Below are 20,912 nucleotides of genomic sequence, written 5' to 3' on the forward strand. Positions count from 1 at the left end.
TTTTAGTGTTACCAAAAATCAAATAAAAAGAAACAAATGGGTAGAAATTATAAGGAATTTTAAAAAAGAATCTGATTGAGATCCACAAAAAACAAAGGCTGTTTTTAAACATTCAAAAACAAACTGCTTTTATACACCAAAAAACAACATTTTTCCATTTTTTTGTAAATGCATTCTTTTCGAATGCAACCCTGGTAGATCGATAAATTAAACACTTATGCTTCTAACTTATTTTTCACATATTCGATTTAAGATTTTAATATCTACGAACACGCACAGCGCAAAGATCTATGTTTCCCTGAAAACCGCACGTAAATCGGTTAAGCCGTTTAGGAGGAGTACGGTGACATCACACGTGCAGAGGAATTATATATAAATAAAAATGTATTGTAGGTATTTAAAATCTTTCAAAATTCACTTACTATTTATGATTTATGCATGCCCGAGGTATTTCATTCCAGATTACTATGGCAAGTTAACATTTATCTTTAATTTTATCTACAAAGTAAAATTAAGTTTTCTGTATTAAAAGCATAATATACTTCCTTTTTTTTCTTCTAAACATGTTCAATTATAGGTTACCGACGAAGATACTTTAAATGTCCATGCAAATATAATCGTTTTCGTACACAAATATCGGTTTTTCTTTACAGACAGTCGAAGATTACTCTGTTAACTTCCCATTGTAATCGGGGCCCTGAAATTGCTTCGTGATGCTTACACAAAAATGGATTGAGAATAAGGATTTGTTAAAAAAAACATCTTGTTCTTAGTTTTTACCGAAAAAATTATTACAATACATTATCATAAGAAATTGTTGAAGTTTTTTAATGATTCATTGCATTGTTTTCTCCAATACAATACTTGAATGTTGTAATAGATGCATGTAAATATATCCTAAAACATAATGAGTCCGTTTGTTTTGACCTTTTATGAGCAGATTTTTAGAGATATTTTTATTTTGTATTTGGCCTACCGGAGTATTCTGATTACGTTTCATCGTGTATGTACATGGATATTTTTGTATTATATAATTAACACTAACATTTCTTTGTTCTTGTATTTTAGTTTTGAAGCTGTAAACATGTACTTTTGTCTAATTATTATTTTACGACTGTTGTGTAATTAATAAGAAAGCTCTTAAATATTTAGATTTGCTGCGCAGTCATATTTCTTATAAAGGAAATACTTATTAAATGTTTTTAAAATATGCAGTTTGTTTAGGCGGCTTTAATTTTGAACAGGCGCGTCTTGGCGCCGGCCATTTGATTCATAACAAACTAATTGTTCTCCTCTATAAAAGGGAACACAGAAATCTCAGTTAGAATAATCTGACTATCAGACAGTCGAATTGTTAGTTAGGTCAGTGGATAGTGTTATTTATTTATTTATTCATATTTAACTCTTACAAACTATAGACAATTATACTCGCGCCGTTCCCCTGCGAGAGTAGGCGGAGAGGATAGGACGCCATATCACTCTGTCTTTGCATACGGACCTCACTTCCTTTACTTTCTTGCGTCTTACCTTCACACTTTACTTCCAATTACATTATTCTAGACATCGGCGCCCTGTTTGTTACGCTCACCTGAAGGAATTACTATTATACTACTAAATATGTCTGAAAAATCTAGTAAATTTTAATAAAGTGTTTCTTTTACTTTTCGACTGCCAAGTTCCAGAACCAAAAAGACGAAACACAGTTATTATTTCGTTACTCATTGGGCATATTCAAGACCAAAGTACTACAGGCGACCGACGCGACTGAGTCTAGTCAATAAATCCTCGATCGTATTTATGTATGCTTAAAAGTTGGCCCGTGTTATGTTTTATATTTTTAGTTTATAAAACCCTTTTCAGTTTTCAACATTTTAAATAACTTCACTTTAAAGTTTAGTTTACCGGTGTAAAAAAATAAAAAAATAAAAATTATAATTATGTTTTATTTGAATCCTGTTATGCCTTATATTATAAACATAATATAATGTATGTATTATGTCTTAATAGTGTATTATGTTAACTATGTAACTTTATTTTTAAATATTAATAATAATTTTTTTTAAATTTTTATATTTGAAAAAATGTTAATTATGTTTAATGTGTAACTTATTCTTATTATATAGTATGTATAATGTAAAAGCCCCATGGGCGTCAACAGAAAGAAAAATAAAAATAAAAATTATATTTGACGATTCGACAGTACATATGGGTATTACAAATGAATAATTTGGGGTCTGTTGGTTAAGTTAAAAAAGTCTAAAATTAATAATATTTGTTGCGTTTTCATCAAAATGGACTGAACGAGTTGTTTCATCTTACTTTTTTCACGGGACCCATTTTGAACATTTTGACGAAAACGCAACAATGAATTATTTAACCAAGCTTTTTTTGTGCATTATTAAACAATGAATAATACGTTCTACCACCATTTTCACAATCAACTCAAATCAAAAAAATCAAGTACACTTTTAGATCACGATCGCAGCCCCCTCGTGGAACTGGCGGGATCAGACCAGAAACAACAAAAAAGCCAAAAAAAATTAACAAAAATTGTAATAAGAAAGTGGGATTCTTTCACCTTGAATACGCCATTTCGTTTAGCGCAGTCAGCACACCTACATATTTATTTTGCATGCAAATCAATACAAAAATCATTTCTGGCAACTAACAATGAACTGCTGTGTTTGGATTTAATTAAAATTATTACAAATTGAGGAAGTAATATTTCAATTTTATTACGCTAAAACCTCTGTCATATACAAATGTAGTGCTGCGCTCACTTACGAAACATTTTGGTGACATTGCCAAAAATGACATATTTTTCGAGCGTTTGATTTGATCAATTGGATTTGCCAATGTTACGCGAATACATATATCTAGATATAAAATGTAAATATGAAACATTATTAGTGTCCTTGAATTTTATTACACATTTAGAAATACCGACAATCGCGATAAAAACAAGTCACAAGTTGATAGTTATAGATTTAATGCGCAACACGTATTTTTATCTATGTAGGCATTATATTGTTCGAAAAAAATATTTAATCGTTTATAGATACACGATTCAATTTTACATTTTGCAGGTAACTTTAAAAGCGAATGAAAGCAAAGCGTTTGTAAACAAGGTAAAAATAGCGCTCTAATCACTAAGTAAATTATTTTTATTACTTTTCTCTAATCAGAGGTCAAAATTAACAATGTTTTGTCTTTGTGATTATTTCTGTAAATATATTGTTTATAAATTAAGGTATAACTAGGTGTTCAAATTTTATTTGTACAACTATCTAAAATAAATATAAAACATTACATTAAACATAATAATAATAACCTAGTTGTTTATCGTTTTCTCAAAAATGTTTTCCCTCTCTGTCGCAACAAATTTAGATTGAAAACATGACTTGATTGATTGATTGATTGAAAAAACACAAATTACCTAACTGGCAAAAGAAGAAGTATAAAAATTGGAAAATTGTTTTCAGGCGTTGCCTAGTAGGTGAATTGGTTCAATCGGATGAATCTCACCCACATGATAAAGGTTTCAGCTCTTTTACGTTAGGGAAATGTGGATGCTTAAACATAGGTAGAATGGTGAATGTTCCACAGTGTGTAAAGTGGCCACTTAAACCAGCAAATGACAGGTCATAAGCCCCCATAAGTAAATGTCGGGACTTCAATATATCTGTTGCAACAAATTTTAAACTATTATTATTTTTATTTATTTTTTTTTGTTTATTTTTCCATACTGTTACATATTATGCATGTATTAAATTACATATTTTATACATTATATTTATTAAACATTAGAAGAGAAAAATAGAAAAAATACATATTCTAAAAATAAACATAGCCTTAAATTTGGAAAAAAATGCCCACAAAGACTTAAACGTCTGAGCGTGGGCCATTCCTTTTTTATTGTTTTTGGTGAATTTTTTGGTATACAAACACAAATATGACAATGCCATTAAAAATCATACAGAAATAACAGGAAAATGACATAAACAATGTAATTAAGACATCAAAGTTTAGAATATGCTGTTGTACGACTCTTTCACAATGGGTGTTTTAATACATTATCATATTATCATATTATATTTAATAGATTATCGGGACAAATATGTTTTAATATTGTAATAACATGTGAGTTTTATTGAATAAAGATTCTATAAAAAAATAAATTTAAAACAAATAAAATAATTGCTAATGTTTTTAATTAAAAGAAATTTGATTTAATTAATAATTAATTTAAACCAGGTTGTCAATATTTTATTTTTAAATGTAGCTACTCTATAGGTAATCCGTGAAAGAATATTACATAAGCTTCGTGTTGATAGCGCGATGTTGGTGTGAGTGTGTTTGTTCTATAAATATTGATAATGAATGTGCGCTTGTGTAGGTAAGTATGGTAGGGAAATTATAATTATATTTCGGCGTATTTTTCAAGTGTGGGTGAAATATTAAAATGTTGAGATAGTGTGCGAGACTGTTTGTTAGTGACCTAGTAGCGGGGCGTCGACCTGAGATCGACTCAAATAATGTGAAAAACAAGTGTATCAACGATAGATAAAAAAGAGAGGGTCGAGGGAGATCGAGACAGGGGCACTAAAAATACACTTGTCTAAAACTTACTAAAATGCCGAGAATTCTTATTATATGCTATTCCATACCCTATCCGCTCTCGGAGGTGCATATGGCACTATATTGGAACACATAAACCAAATGCCTTCCCTTTTTCCGGTTTTAAACCATTTATAAATCATTTTCTGAATTATAAAAACAAGATTGTAAAAAAGTAAATACGATTACTTATTGTCGTCGCGCCTTGAATACCGGCTATATGCATTTATTTGACTAAAATTTTGTACTCAGTACGCCAAAAATAATGTTAACAACAATTAAAATGATAACGTACCAATTTTCGCAAACATACTACAGTTATACCTCTTATTATACCTCTACGCAAACAGCGCACTAAATTTAGTGAACGCGCACTTGCGGTCGCAGGCCCTATGGCATGGAATGCTCTCCCAACAGAGGTGCGAGGCTGTGAAAGTGAAGTGATGTTTCGGAAAAAACTTAAAACCCACTTGTTCTCTAAATCATTTGAAAAAATTCGTAGCATGTGACAACAAAATAAATTATTTTAATTAAATTACAAATTTAAAAGCTTCAATTAAATTAATTTAACAATAGAATCACTATGTAAAGCGCCCTTGAGGTATTTTATTACTTAAATGGCGCTATATAAGTTATTCATATTAATAATAATAATAATTAAGTATTTACTTAAAAAAATAATGTTCGCAGACATTTCGAATAAAATCAGCCATGTTTTTTGTTTTTCCTGAATATTTTTGTGAAAAACACGCTATATATTGAATCAATTATACAATATTTTGAGTTTGGACAAATATTTAAAGACAAGAACTGGATTTTACTGCCTAGGAAGTTATTGAATATTATTTCAAATATTTTCAGGTAACGCGTTACCTAGTAGGTATGTTAAATAATTCAACCAGATGAATCTCACCATCAGTAACGGTTTCAGCTCTTTAACTTCACAAAAATCCACAGATGGAGATGGACAGAACGCTGAATGTTACACAACGTGTAAATTGGGCCATATATAACCTTATAACAGGTCAATCTTTTCTCTTCAATGTTCTCTGTCTATTTTACTCAATTTCAGGGTTTTTTTTTATCCCCTCATTTTTTCTTTTTACGGGATTCTTTTTGATAAAATATTTAACATCAATTGTTTTTTTGCGTTTTAAATTACATTTTGATTAAATCGCACGAGCTTCTCAAGGTGAATTTGTGTACAAATTGATACCGTTTTTTTATTAATGCGCAAAAATATTATGCAAACACTCAATAATGAATTCATTGCCAAATCATTACATAACACTGTGGCAATAAAAGTATTTGTATTTAATTTCGAATGTTTAAAACTCATCAACATATCACCGAAATCTCAAATCAGTATTTTTTATTTCACCGATTCAGTATAGCCTTTTGACTAAAAATGACAGCAGAATACATCTTAATTTCTAACATACGGCGTTTTTAGTTTTCAATTTTTTTCGACTTTTCCTCGTGATTTTCTTCCCGTTGAAATTTCTCCGAAATAACAGATCACCTAGGCGGTGTGGTGTTATTTCGGTTCTAGAAAGCGTCAGTTGTTATCCGCTTGTTGATAAAGTCGGGAATAACATGCTCTTGTAGTTCACGGTCGTTCAGGATAATTCCGTCACCCACTCCCCTCCAGCCCCACATCACCCTCCATCTCCTAGTTCCCTGCCTCTCGCTTGGCCAACTTGGCTCGGCACAGTGACTCACGGCGAACTAGACCTTACCACATTTAATAACATTCCCCATGTCAGATGTCAGCTTCTGAAATATAAATTATCTCAAAACGACTAGCCATGCATAGATGATATTGCATGACTGACCACACCGATGCCCGTGTTCCGACAATTCTAAAGGCAAACGTACTCGAGTTTAGTTTTATCAAATCGCTTAATTAGAAAGCATAACGTCCAACCGATAAAAAGACTATTTTTGTTAGTTCATTAGATATTGAACAAGAGTGTCAAAAGATCAATGTTATATCATTTTCAAACAACTCTGTTTATTATATCGCTTGTTAAATTGACTAAACGTCTTTAGAAAGAAGCAGATAAATGATTAGATCCAAAAAAAATATTAAGATAATAAACAATTAATACTGAAAGTGGTTTGAAGTCGAGTTTCACTATCGTCAAAAAGCTGCTTGATGAAATTACCTACCGAGTGAAAGAGACGAAAGCATTTCTCTGCTTGGAGAAAGTAGGCATCGGAAAGAGATAGTGTACTTACGCGCGGCACTAGCACTTTTTACGGAGAAATTACAAGAACAGGAGAGAGATAGGCTGAACGCAGTACGCAAGAATGAGAAGACACTAATGAAGACTGTCTTTTTAGATTTCATCCACTACTTTCTCTGATTGTATGTATAGTGGGCTAGATGCAATCGTAGCAGGTGCAATTAATGTGATAAAAAGAGATGGAACTCTTGTCGCGTAGGCGCGAGAGAGTCGAATGTTCACTCGTGATGCTGCAGCTGCATTGAACCTTTTTAACGAAAGTGAATGAGGTAATGGGGTCACAGAAAGCTTTCTTTTGTCGTTACATCGGAGTTATACAATTTTCTGACATACTTAACAACAAAGTTATCTCACGGAGAAAGCGAACCGTAGAAATCGAGACGAAAATGGGAAGGTCTTACGATTCAGCCGCATAGGAAAGATGAAGATAAAAAACATTTTTTCTAATTCCATGGTAAGGACACTTAGTATAAGGCCGTTTAAATAGCTCTCATTTATTATGTACGTAGAAAGCAAACCGCTTACATGTATCTAAAGATGAATGGAACGCATGTAATTAGTGTTTGCAACGTATCCAGTACTATTTCCAACGGTCGAGTGTTGCACCCAAGTAGGTTGAATGCACTCAGGTGCATGTGAAGAAAGGCATTTCTCTCGGTTTACTAGATAGTTGAGTAACCGTGCCATAACCACGTAAAGGCGAAAGTTGCACAAGGAGCCAGAGGTAAGAATGCTAGAAATCCAACAATAACAAATAACAAAAACGAGCGTGAACGAATTGAAAAAGAAAGAAACCTGCAAATCAATTATACTTCCAATCAAATGTTTTTTTTAAAAAATGTTGAAATCTCAATCTCTTTCAAAGTTTGGTTCTTACATGCAATGTTTAGATCGAATTCGTTTGCTTTTCATAAGGATGACAATATTTGTGAATGTTGTCAGTTGTCACCGTCAGAGTTAATGCACTTTGAGAGCTTATCGGTTATTCGAAGATAAAAGTAATCGCACTATAAACATTGCAAACTTAATTAATAGTAGCGTTGCATGTGCAGATATAACTGATGAAACAAATGCGCTTGAATGAGTTACGGCAAATGATTATCTAAGTATTACAGCATTAAAAACTCTTGTAATAAACCAGATTTCCGCTGGAGCCAATTCAGCTCACGGGGTCAATTTCTCTCGCATTTCTTCGACTTACTTAATGAAAAAAAAAACAAAAACGCAATGCACGCACTCTTTACGAAAAGTATATGAAGCAATACATACATTGGGGTGCAATTGGATAACAACAGAACTGTGTTCATACTTATCCTACCTATAATAAAATATAACCGAGGCTGAGTAATTTGACAGTAACTTCTTTCTTTGACAATATAATAATACTCCGATCGTTACATTTTATCTAAACTAGTCAATCATTTTCTCAGGTTATAATTGCTGATACTGTTTTACTAAACTTTCTAAACTTAACAAGTTTTAACTACACTGTAATTATGTGCACTGATTGCAATAGGTGTAATTATTTTTTAGATTGTCTTGTAAATACAATCAGTACTGTTTCTGTGTGTGCCGCTCTCGGGTGAATGTATCTACCACTGTAGGTCGATACACTTTGGCGGGGTATGATCCAGCGGCCATTCAATGAATGGTGATCTGATAACTATCGACAGTTAGTAGTTAGTACAAAGTCAGTGAACGACAGCGTGTAATTATAAATAATAATGATATTATATACCATAATATGGATGAAAGCAAGCTGAACTAAAATGAAATGTATACCTCTTACCTTGAGCAATCAATTAAAACCCCTTCTTAATCAAATGTGATTTAACAAAGCCTACAATTCGGACAACTAAAATCAGAAGAAGAGTTACTTTCAAATGTTTCACTTCGATTTTTTAGCACCTTATAATTGTTTTAGTAATGTTTTCTTTACAAAACTTTCGTTAAGTGAATTTTTCCGATAAAAGAGTTTCTTTTACCTGTACAATAAAATCTAATAATTTATAAAGTATCTAGTTATCTAGGGCTTATGATTGACGGGTTGACAGAATGTAGAAACAGTGTGTAATGTATAAACATGATTAAATTTTATCCGGAGAAGACGTGTGCGCCGCGCCGCCATCATAGTAGCGTATTCGAGGTGACAGTATAGAAACATTCTAAGGACTTCTACTAAACAAACAGACGATCTGTTTTTATTCCGTCGCGCTACTCAGCTCATCTGGTTGTTATTGCCATCAATAAGACATAGCAGGTGTAATAAATTCTATTAAATTCTCTTTTTAAATTTTTAATGATATCTGGTAATTTAGAGTTTGGTGATGAATAAATAAACCTTTATCAATTTAATTAAACCGTCATCGGGAGAGCCAACCAACATTTATGTAAAAAGGGTCTTTTGCGCATTTAGTTATTTTTGCGCAGTTTTTATATGGAGAATCCTCTGGCATCCTTTCACTCTTTAGCAAAATTCAGTATTGTAATAATGTTATCTATCACTAAGCTCTCTTCACTACTATAAATAATACGTTTTTTGTTAAAAATGGCGCAAAAAACTCATTTAAAAAAAAATCATTTCATTCTTTGCCACCACGACGAAGAAATATAAAATTAAAAATTGACTAACTTTTTGTCAATTGATAAAACAAAAAAAAACATAAAGGCAACGCTATCTCTGTTATAACGAATGCCGTACAATGTTCCTTGTTAATTTCCGTTTTTATGGATTGTACGTATTTTACAAATGCGTATTTTACGTATTATCAGAACTTAACTATAAGCACCTGCTGACGAACTACATTTTATGCAGTTCAGTAGGACTTAATAATTTATGTCAATTTTTGTATTCGTTTAATAAATGAAAAATACAATTGTGTAAAGGTCATTATTATAATTTATTTATTTTATTTTAATAGTATAATTATACTTTTTTTTACAATTTAAAGAAAAAATTCACTTGTTATATTTTTACTAAAACTAAAATCCCACCAAGCCACTTTCTGTAGCTTGTTGGTGAAGATTATATTTATACTAACTAAATAATATTCTTTACATTTATAAAAACAATGATTAACAGATAAAAATGAACTTTAATTATTTTTTAAATTAAATTCTTGATAATATATGTAAGGAGTATTCATAGTATAAAGTATAAAAAAGATATAGAATATAAAATTATGACAGATTAGAGCTGAAAAAATGTAATTTTTTATCTAAAAGTAACTACGCGGTTTTTTTTATCGGCGCACACGTCTAATCCGGAGAAAGTTGACGTAATAGAAGAAAACAGTACGCGCCGTTGCATCACGGTAGCAGGTCTGAGAAGTAGGCGCATGCAGCTTATTATGAAATTGCAAAGATTGAGCAAAACACATTGCAGATAGCGCATATTTGAATGCAAGTAACGAGGAAATGACAAACTGGAGAAATGCAACAAGTGACATAATGTTCTACGGCGAAAAGTGTGCTAAATGAACCTACATTGTACGACATCAGATTGGAAAACTGCTTGAGAAGATTTCAGTTGCAGCGCGAAAGAAGTAAACAGGAAACTATTCATGTTGGTGTCATAATTATGAAGCGAAATTGCCGTTTGGCACATACCGAATGATAAATTACAAGCCAAAAAAATAAATAAAAAAATAGGGATTAAAAATCAAAAACGATTATTTCATTCCAATGGTGTGACTGATTCGTGAATTTGATCGATGATGCCCGAAAGGGTAGATTATTTTTTCACACAGCAATCGATACATTTATAAAAAATCTGAGACAATATTTCTTAAAAAACGTTGAAATCTGCAAGCGCCCCTTGAGTTTTTATTGATCATGTTTTAGGAGTTGCTAATCGTTTTTTACAAGTGTCAATTATGAACCCCATTGGAATAGTTCTTGGGCGAAGCCTTGTGACAGGTTTTAGGATTAATGATCCATCAGAAAGGAAACAACAGTAATATATGATTGATTTTAAAAAATGAAACCGAATATGTATTGTGATTTCTAACGACATTACACGCTTAATCAATGTAACGTCCTTTTTGCAATGTATTTACGGATTTTGACGGATGATGTGTAAATTGGAAAGGGTAAACCATTGCTTTTTAAAAAGCGTTTACCTACGTCAAGTAAAAGCACGTATAACTCTTAAAATACTGCTCTTAAAAATCCCTCTGGAGACTGCTGGAACTTCGTGTTACATTAAGCAAAAGATGATATGCTTTTAAAGAAAGATATTAAAAAAAAAAAATTAACACTGGTTAATAATCTTTTTTCGATAACTTGTAAAAAAAATATATAATTTAAGCCTGCTCTAGTAAAAAAAGAGTTCATGTCAAGTCTTGTATAGTATATCGAATGTAGGGCTTCCATTCGAGACATAAAAATCGGAATTTTGAGTCTTGAGGTTTTTCAATATGAAGACTCTTGAAATCCTAGATACTATTATAAATGCTCTTTAGGAGGTTGAGAACGCGTTGCTAGCAAGTACATTGGGAACTTTTAAAAATATATAGCAATGAGAACATTATAGTATAAAATATAATAATCAAAACGAAGGTAGAATTTTACAATCTTAGCGCAGGCAACATCAAGAATCCAAACAAAATACACTCGCCCGGTCAAAACTTTTTTTAAATTTGGACAGTGAGGCACTGCCCGTATGTTTGCTAAAGTTGCACATAAATATGTTCTCTTAGATCTGCCTGGGCCCCGATTACAATGGGAAGTTAATAGAGTCAAATTAATTGACTTCCCATAATATAGTGAAATTATCTTTGACTGTCTACAAAGAAAAACCGATAATTGTGTACGAAAATGAGTATATTTATATAAACGTTTAAAGTATCTTCGTCGGTACCCTACAATTAAACGTGTTTAGAAGAAGAAAAATGTATGCATAATACGCTTTTCATACAGAAAACAAAATTTTACTTTGTAGATAAAATTGAAGATAAATGATAACTTCCCATTGTAATCGGGGCCCTGGAGCTGATGGCTGCTTGTTGCTAGCCGATTTTGCCCTTAAGTAGCTGTTGATTTTAGAAGATTTTTCTGTCATATTTTCTTCGTTAGGCTTTTGTGATCTATGTTTGGTGATATAAGGATAGTTAATTGGTTGGTGTATTTTGTATTTATTTGAATAAAAAGTTTTATTACAAGAATGCCATGATGTTAGGGTTAAAACCCCTTAAAATAAATACAAAAATACACCTTCAATGAAACCCTTTTCCCTAAACTAAATAAGAAAATGTTTTTTGGTGTAATTTTGTCTATCCAGTAAAATTTTCGATATTACCAATGTAAAGTTCTGGTTCCCTTTGCCCTCCCGAGCTGACTGTGTTGTCTCCTGTCAGGAAGGGGCCCGGAGCCCGGCAAGGGGGCTCCAGGGGGGGCAAGGCCGGGGGCCCCACGGGGCACGGAGTCGTGGAGCCCACGGCGGACATCTGCACCTGCACCCTGCAGCCGTAGCTGCTGTCCGGAGTCATTACCATCGTCATGTTGGCAGTTGGGAGATTCACTGGGACATGAACACGGCACACTGGCTTACTGATATTGGCACAGTTTAGAGAAATTGGCACCTTTTGAGACTGTCACCATTAACCGGCAATGTCACAATCTCTGTAGGTACTAATCGTTACGAATATAATATACTGCAACAATATTACACGTCACATAAAAAGGTTTTTTTTACAAATAACTGCACAGTCCTTATACTAACCAAAAGTTGTAGTTATTTTTAAAACGAACAATTTTTCATATTCACATGTTTTTGTTAGCTGTCACAATACAATCACTGTCACAAAATAACACCGATATTTATGTTTATTTAGCATTTGATATCTCGAAAATAACTGATGGAAATGTCACGAATCATCAGAAATAGATCGTGTCACACACGAAGATAAGCCGACACCAATATCGCGCACCAGTAGTAAGTAGCACCTAGCACGGGCTGCGGACTGCGAACGGCACACGGGAGTACTACACCCGAGCGCGCCTGTACTAAAACTGGCTAAGCCGAGCGTATATGGGACGGAGCAGGTTCCTCTCAACCCCAAGAGTGAAAGTCTGCGAAATGATACGCGGCTAACTCCGTACAAACGCTATCCACAAACGGCTGCGGCTGTCGAGCGAATATCGCCTCTAGCGTACTGCTGGAACGCTTTTTACTACTACAATAGAGTTCAATGCATTTCGAACTTCGAGGTCATTGCCGCGCTCTGTCAAACGGGCCAATCGCGGCGCCGTATCCAGCGCGCCGAGCGCTTCTATTGGCCCGTTCGCGCTCCGCTCGTCCCCCCTTCTCGGCGTGCAGCAGGGTGGGGGGCGAGGAAGTTCGTAGACCCGAACCTTGGATTGCATTAACCAGACGGGATGGCCAAGGTCACCGGCTCGTAGCGTTCGAAAGCGAGAATTGCGCTCTCGTTCTGCCAGCCAGAAAGAGATGCACGCACGCGCGGCGCCTTTCGTTTTCACCGGTGCGAGAGAGACGAAGCCTATCATACGTCACGAATCTCAATTTTAACAATAGCACCAATAAAAGAACGCGAGAACTAGACGCTCTAAAGTAAAAAAGATCCAATTATTCTAATTCTATTTTTTAACGCTCCCACAATTACGACAACCTTTTGAGTACTATCAGATACTTGCTGACTACGAAATTTTGTTTTTTCAAGCCTTTATAGATAGTAGCGATGAGCGAGAAAGAAAATCTGTTTTCTTTTAACAGATGTGAGAGTAAAAGAGAGAGGTAAAGAAATACGTCACGACGTAAATATTTTCTTACGTTCTAAAAGTGGCTCTACACGCTGGCCAATACGTTAGGCAGTACGTTGGTAGTATTGTTAAACGTGTAGAGAGGGATATTTTTCGTGGCTGACAGAGCTAGCACACGCGCCGGCACATGCGCTGGCGCACGTTTCGTCTCTTGTCGGTTTTACAACACAGATCAAAGGGCGCTGCCTGAACGCTTGTCATCGCATCCACATGCTGGCCCAGCTTTTGGAAAGCTACGAACTACTGGAGAGAACGCACGCGATTTTCTGCGTTGGCCAGCACTCGCACTGACAGATACTGAACTCACCGACGTGTGGGCAGTTTAGCGATTTCGTTGCCAATACGCGCCAGCGTGTAGAGCCGCCATGACGGAAAGTGCGATTTTCCGATACCATTGGTGTAATTGTACCCACATTCTTTGAGAGATACATACAAACTTATTTTGATTGCCATACAATAAATTATTAATAATGAAAAGCTTACGGAAACAATTTTATAAAACCAATTTAATCTTCGACAAAAGTGACTCAGAATTTTACTGTGGTTCACATCAAGCACAATTAAAAATAAGAATGTATCTTTTCACAGAATAAAAAAAAATAAAAAAAACTGAAATCTATATATTTTATATTTATTCTCACTCTAAAACAACTACAAAGCAAAATTTAGACCTTTAATTTATTTTAAATAATAGTTACAATTTAATCTAACTGTATTTAACAAACTTGATAGTATTTTTTAATTTTTTTTATTACTTTCAAAAAATATTTTTTTAAAATTAAATTACAATTCAAACGCTTCAATTAAATTAATTTAACAATAGAATCACTATGTAAAGCGCCCTTGGGGTATTTTATTACGAAAATGGCGCTGTATAAGTTATCCATAATAATAATAATACAGGATTTTAAAGACCGAGTTAGCAATATTCTTTTTTCGTATGTTTTATTTAATTCCATCATTATTATTAAAACAATTTTTAACACTGGGGTGATATGGAGTGGCCCAATTAAATTTTAAAAAAAAATTGTCTTCGTATTGAGAATTAACATAATTTTGAAGCACAGAAAACTGTCATTTTGGTTTGTTTTTAAATTTTGTTTTTTTTTATTATTTCAATGGCTTTATACAAATAAAATATTCTTTCTCTCAGACCCGGAACAACGACTTTTCGGAGCTTTTCTTTTGTTCAAAGTTAAATTTCGCACCCATTCGACCCCAAGTACTTGAAAATTCAAAGCAAAATGAACACGATTCGTGCGCTGTCATGTTGGAATGCCAATGTCTCGACTCTCAACTGTTGGCATGCTATTAGCACGGATGAGGACATATCCTAGAGTTTAACAACCTATCGACAGTATTAATACATTAATCTGACATCTCTAGGATCACCTTTCAGTCATGTAATTATAATTTTCCAGAAATACTATTTCAAGGTAACAGTGGCGGCATTGTGAAAAATCAGCTTAGTATTTTTAGTGAATTTATTACAGTTTTGCAAAAAAAATTCACCAATGCAACTTGTAGTACCGACATCTAAATTATAATTAAAACTAAATTATTAAATAATCAATTGAGAATGAGTCTCGAATCTAAATATTAACGGTTTTTGTATGTAGGTAGGTACACAAGAAACCTGGCTTATATAAAGAAGATTTATATTCCAAAAGAAAAAGTTCAGCCCTGCGGGAAATTGAATAAAAAAACGTATTCTTAGGCGCGGTTAAAATTAGAGCAATAAATTGTCACACGAAGTTTCTTGAAAATGTATGAAAAAAATAATAAAAAATATTTTAATAAAAACCAACTGCTTTGCATGACTTCACTAGTTCTTCCGAATCAACCAATGATAAGAGAGTTGAGATAGATTTCCGTTTATGGTAAGTTAACTGACCAATCAGCAGAACTCATCGAGAAGAATCATAGCGTTGACAATTAAAAAACATCGAAAAAAAGTTGACTGAGTTTAATAGTATTTGTTTTTTTCTTTTAAAACATTTAATATTTGTTTATTTTTAAATTCTTGCTTTGGCATTTTAGCATGAAAACAAGTGTGAGATAAGGCAAAACGGGGTAAGGTTTAAAGTGAACTAATTGTTGTGTTTTCGTAAAAATTTTCAAAATAAGTTGCCTGAAAAAAGCAAGATAAAGCAACTTGATTTTGCCCATTTTGGGGAAAATGCAATAAATATTTAACTTTTAATTTTACGATGCAACTGGCCCTTAGTAAATAAAATCTGAGTGGTTAGCACAAGAGTCTCTCAGTGTTTGTTTTCTGTAGCCGAAACGAGAGAGAAATGCGATTTTGATTGCGTAATCGACTGAGATAGTTGCATGGGATACGAAAAAAATTACGAAACAAAGACACGTCATGCTTAATCTGATTTTGGATTTTACCTTCAGAATAACTGCAAATAAGCAATCATATTTTGAGTAAGAAAGTTCATATCTTTCAGTTTCAGTTTTAGAAAGGCACTTAGTAACATAAATTACTTCAATATAGCTTATACAATTAACAAAACATAATTTATTAAATTTTATATATAATCGCATAATATATTACGTACAATATAAAATATTTGGGACTAAGATACATTGCCAATTTTAAATGAAGTTAACATTTTTTAATTGTACGTTAAAAGTTAATAGCCATCTTCAATTACATAATACGAGTACATACGATAATTTAAAATAAATAATGGATACCTTACTTCTAAGATATTTATCAAGATGGATTTAAGGCCCTGTATTTGTGTTTACATTCATATTTCCTTCTTAGAGAGGTTTTCGATTTATGTTCAGTATCCTTTAATGCAAAAATGACGATTTCGCGAGACTTTCCGGCTTTATTTTTTTTCTTTATGAAGTAAAAGCACTGAGAAAATGTGCTGGAAGGTAGATTAATTACAACATAATATATTCACGCCACCAAAGGTTACTTGCTAATAACATTATTATAATAATAACCACAAAAAAAAGGTTTGGAAATTACATGACAATGTACACCAAAACAAACATTAACTTTTTTATAAGTCTTTAAAATTAAATCAAATTATCACCAGTCTATATTTTTAACTGTTCTAACGCATGATAAATACTTGTCTGAAAACTCTATTATGTATAATTACAGTAGGTTAGTAATTTTAGATAAAAGGTCGTTGTCGCATTATGATATCATGATTATAAAACCTTTCATTTCTTCATTACTAAATAGAGTTACATATTACCGAGAATTTCTTATCTGTGTTGACTTAGCTCCTTTCTTTTTAATTAAACAAGCTATTTTTATATGAGTAAAATTAAATATTTGTAACTTTTATGTTATTTGTAGTAAATTTACTACGCGACATCTTTTTAAAAAAATTATTTACTACTTTTATATAAAGTTAATACATGTTTTCCATATATTTAGTGCGTTGATAACGCAGTTTTCTTGGTGAAAAATACAAAATTTTGAAAATGGAAATCGAAGTACCTTTATGGTAAACTAGTTTGTCTGTTTGATTACCATGTCTCGGGTCACGGGTTTTATTTTCGGCAGGATCTTCGTTTTTTACTGCAATATTTTGTTTGACACCAAAAGCATAAGACTAATCACCTTACCGTCAAATGACAGATGATAGGAATACATACATTTGGTGCACCTATCCAGTGCCCTATGCACTATCAGGTGCGAATGAATGTAAGATGATGATTTTTTAGTTCAATTCATTTTACTCTTATAATTTCGGCAGGAAGTAACCATGTAGATGTGGGAATACATCCAACAGATTAGTTTTATTACCTACGAAGGATTTCGTCTACTGTGCAGTCGGCTATTATTGAAACGGCCTAGCTTCGTAACATTGACCGCAACAAAAATATTCACTTGGTACTTTATTATTAGATTGGGCGGTCGAGGCCGGTCACTAGCACCGCGCAGTGCGGATGCGAATATAATCCTTCCGATCCTTGGCGACCTGTCACCGTAAGGTCGATAATCCCGTAAATTTGGACTGGCCTCCCGAAATGGTTGCTGCCGTATCCGAAATGAGATTTCAATGTCAACAGACCATTGTCAATGTATCAGTTATTTTATACCACACTCCTTGATTAATTGTCATAGTACGATTCTAACTAAGGTCGTTTTAATATTAATTACATTGACAGAACATCACACAGTACCTACTCATAGAGGATAGAACGCCACGTCACTTTGACTGTCGACAACTATGAAATCCAGATCGAGCATTAGTTTTTATGCTCTCAAAAAAACTTTAGATGGCGTCAACATAGGTAGACTGTTCCACATTCCAGTATAAAGGACCAACCTACCAAATGTTATCTCTTGAAAGTTGGAAGATCTACCTTTTATGTTAAACAATACTTTGAGTTTGTCCAAATTTTTGTAGACAAGGACTGGATTAAACTCCTTAGACGTCTATATGCCTAGACTTCTATATTACCTTCTCTTAAATGTTCTTCATCTCTGTTGTAATATGTTAATATTAACAGCTCCCCAGGGAGTTGAATCAAGTTTTTGTCTACAAAAATTTGGACAAACTCAAAATATTGTTGATAAATCCACCTGGTCCATGAAGAAGTATAGAAATTGGAAAAATAATATTTTTAGGCGTTGCCTAGCATGTAGGTGAAATAATTTAATTAGATGAATCTCACCCGCATAAATAAAGGTTTTAGCTCTTTAACTTCACAAACATCAACAGATGAAAGAATTGAAGGAATGAAGATGTTCAAATATGGGCAGAATGGTGAATGTTACACAGTGTGTAAAGTGGCCACTTAAACCAGCCATTGACAGGTCATAAGGCCTGTAGATACCTAGACTTCTATATTACCTTCTCTTAAATGTTCTTCATCTCTGTTGGAATATGTTTCATGTTGAATGTTAAACAATATCTTTCGGAATATTGATCTTTATTCGATGAAATAATCGTAGTTTCCTTGCTGGTGTAATATAACATTGTTCTCGCTGAATTGTTTGACTTCTCTCAGATTTTATTCGTACGGCACCCAATATCATTGATTTTTTAATAATTCTTAATGCTTTTAAACGTTTGAGAATTGTTGTGTGATCAACTTCTAAAGATTTTGCGAGTTAGTTTTGCATCTGACACGGGTCTTTATCGAGAATTGCTTCCAATTCATCTTCAAACTTTTTGGTACGCTCAGCCGTTCTTATCTTCAACATCAAAATCATTATTTTAAAAGCGTCAAAACCAATTTCTGCATATTGTTTACGACAGAGCATGTTCACCGTAAGTCTCCTAAAGAATTCTGCATATGTACTTCAGATGCAGATACAAAAAAAGTAATGCAGTAAAATTCCTCACAAATACTCTTTTTTTGGCACGAAATTCGATATATTTAACGCTATAAAAAAATAATGTTATTTACATAATATAAACTGTAATTTAAAGCCTAATGGTGGAGCTTCACGATAAATTTGACAGTACTATTGCCCTATGAAAAAGGCTAAGATTACACCACACCCTCTGTCAGGAAACAGTGAGAAATTATTCAAGTCCCTATTACGTTTGTAAGTAGCTACTTACTGACTTTTCTTTTCCGGTTTCGAAATGCACCCGTCTCTTCGTCAGGACACTAACATGCAAATCCTATTATACACCTTCACCATAGTAGCACAAAAATAGAAAACCAACGTTCTGATAGGATACATGCTACTAAAAGTTAACATCAAAGTGTACTAATTCTAATAAAAAAGCATTTTTTTCGGAACGTGTAGAGTATATAGAAAAGACGGATACGTCTCTAAACCGCCAGACACAGAAAAGTCAGAAAGCGGTTACGTACAAAAATTTACAAACATTTATTTAAATGTTTGGCAGCAAATTTAATGCTTTAAATATGAATAACATAAATATTTCATACTTTAATTCATTAAAAAATAATAATATGGCTTTATCTTTTCACTCACACACATAACACATTATATTTATTCATTAACGTCGATTATTTAGAATTACGACTTTTGACGTGTTCATTTTCAAGTATTTGTTTAATTTGGTCGTGTCATGTTTCAAAACTCAAGGTCTTCCTCGTTTTGTGCATTATAAACATTCGCAAGGTAACCTTTTTAGCCACTATCTCGTTTTCCAAACTCACAATCCAACCCATCTAGAACCTTCCTCTTAATTAATCAAAAATACTAAGGATTTTACTCGGATTTAAAAAAATATGCTTCTAAGTTTTTTTTACTATAGGTACATTCTAAAATGTCTGAAGAACGGTGTTTTCATCACATCCATTACGATTCAAAACAATCAATATTTTCCAGTTATTTAGGTAAACTGTCAGGAAAAAATTCTCTGAGTAATTTATTAATGCACAGTTCTATATATCATATTAAAACCCACACAATTGCGAAGTAAAATACTGGTATTCTCGCCTTCACCTATAATCCATACTAATATTATAAATGCGAAAGTGTGTTTGTTTGTTTGTTTGTGTTTCCTTCACGTCTCAACGGAGCGACACATTGTCATATTTTTTTGCATAGGGATAGCCAAAGCGGTGAGGAGTAAAATGGGATACTTATTTTTCATCCAAAATAAAAAAAATACAATGAAAAAATATGTATATCAACATTGGGGAACATTTATTTGAAAATGAGTAGGCGGTAAGGTGGGGTGTCAAAAAGAATCAATTTGAAATTAATTATTTAAATTTCTACAATTGCCTTGCTTTATCTACGATAAGTCTGGTTTGCTTCTCATTTTGGTTTTGTACTAAGTTATTGGATTTTTGAACTGATAACAGAATAACGATACAACGTCGCCATAGACTAACGATCGAAAAACCAGCGATCGATACGAATTTCTTTCTGTAGAAAAAAATAGATCATTCCATCGAGAAAATCCATATTGATAATCGATAAAAATTATTCATTACTGAACAAATCTCTCTATAATACCACGTGAGCGAAGCTGCAGGTAAAAGCTAGTATATTTTATTAAAGATATGTATAAATAACAAAGGCCAACAGACATTTTGTTGCCATGGATGTTTCAACAGTTTTTAGGTAATTTTTGGGTGCAGAATCCAAAACAGTAGTCAAATTCGTTCTAGCAGCTCTAGTTTTTGCGGTTTAATTGATTTTAGTTTTGATAAAAGGCAAAAATAAAAGTTAAAACTGAATTTGAATATTTTTATGAAGCAGCCCTAGTTTTTGAGATATAATTGATTTTAGTTTTTAAAATTCATATTCGTATTGTATGTTAGTGTGAGTGATTTATAAAGCCGTTT

The 20,912-nt window shown here is 33.0% G+C and overlaps 1 protein-coding gene across 2 annotated transcripts in view; it reads right to left on the bottom strand.

Moving 5' to 3' along the window:
• Positions 1–20,912, bottom strand: part of Eip75B (Ecdysone-induced protein 75B) — a 199,412-nt gene that overhangs the window by 74,297 nt on the left and 104,203 nt on the right. Inside the window, exon 1 of one of the 2 annotated variants that reach the window (XM_088243575.1) lies at positions 12,166–13,504. The exons of the other annotated variant lie outside the window; for it this stretch is intronic. Coding sequence (XP_088099701.1) covers positions 12,166–12,367 — 202 coding nt within the window. The 5' untranslated portion in view covers positions 12,368–13,504. Of the gene's footprint in view, positions 1–12,165; positions 13,505–20,912 lie in introns of those variants that run through there. 2 annotated transcript variants of the gene reach the window in all.

Source organism: Micrasema longulum, unplaced genomic scaffold, assembly GCF_059751315.1.
Source record: "Micrasema longulum isolate JH-2025_06_02 unplaced genomic scaffold, ASM5975131v1 h1tg000217l, whole genome shotgun sequence".
Taxonomy (NCBI): Eukaryota; Metazoa; Arthropoda; class Insecta; order Trichoptera; family Brachycentridae; genus Micrasema; species Micrasema longulum.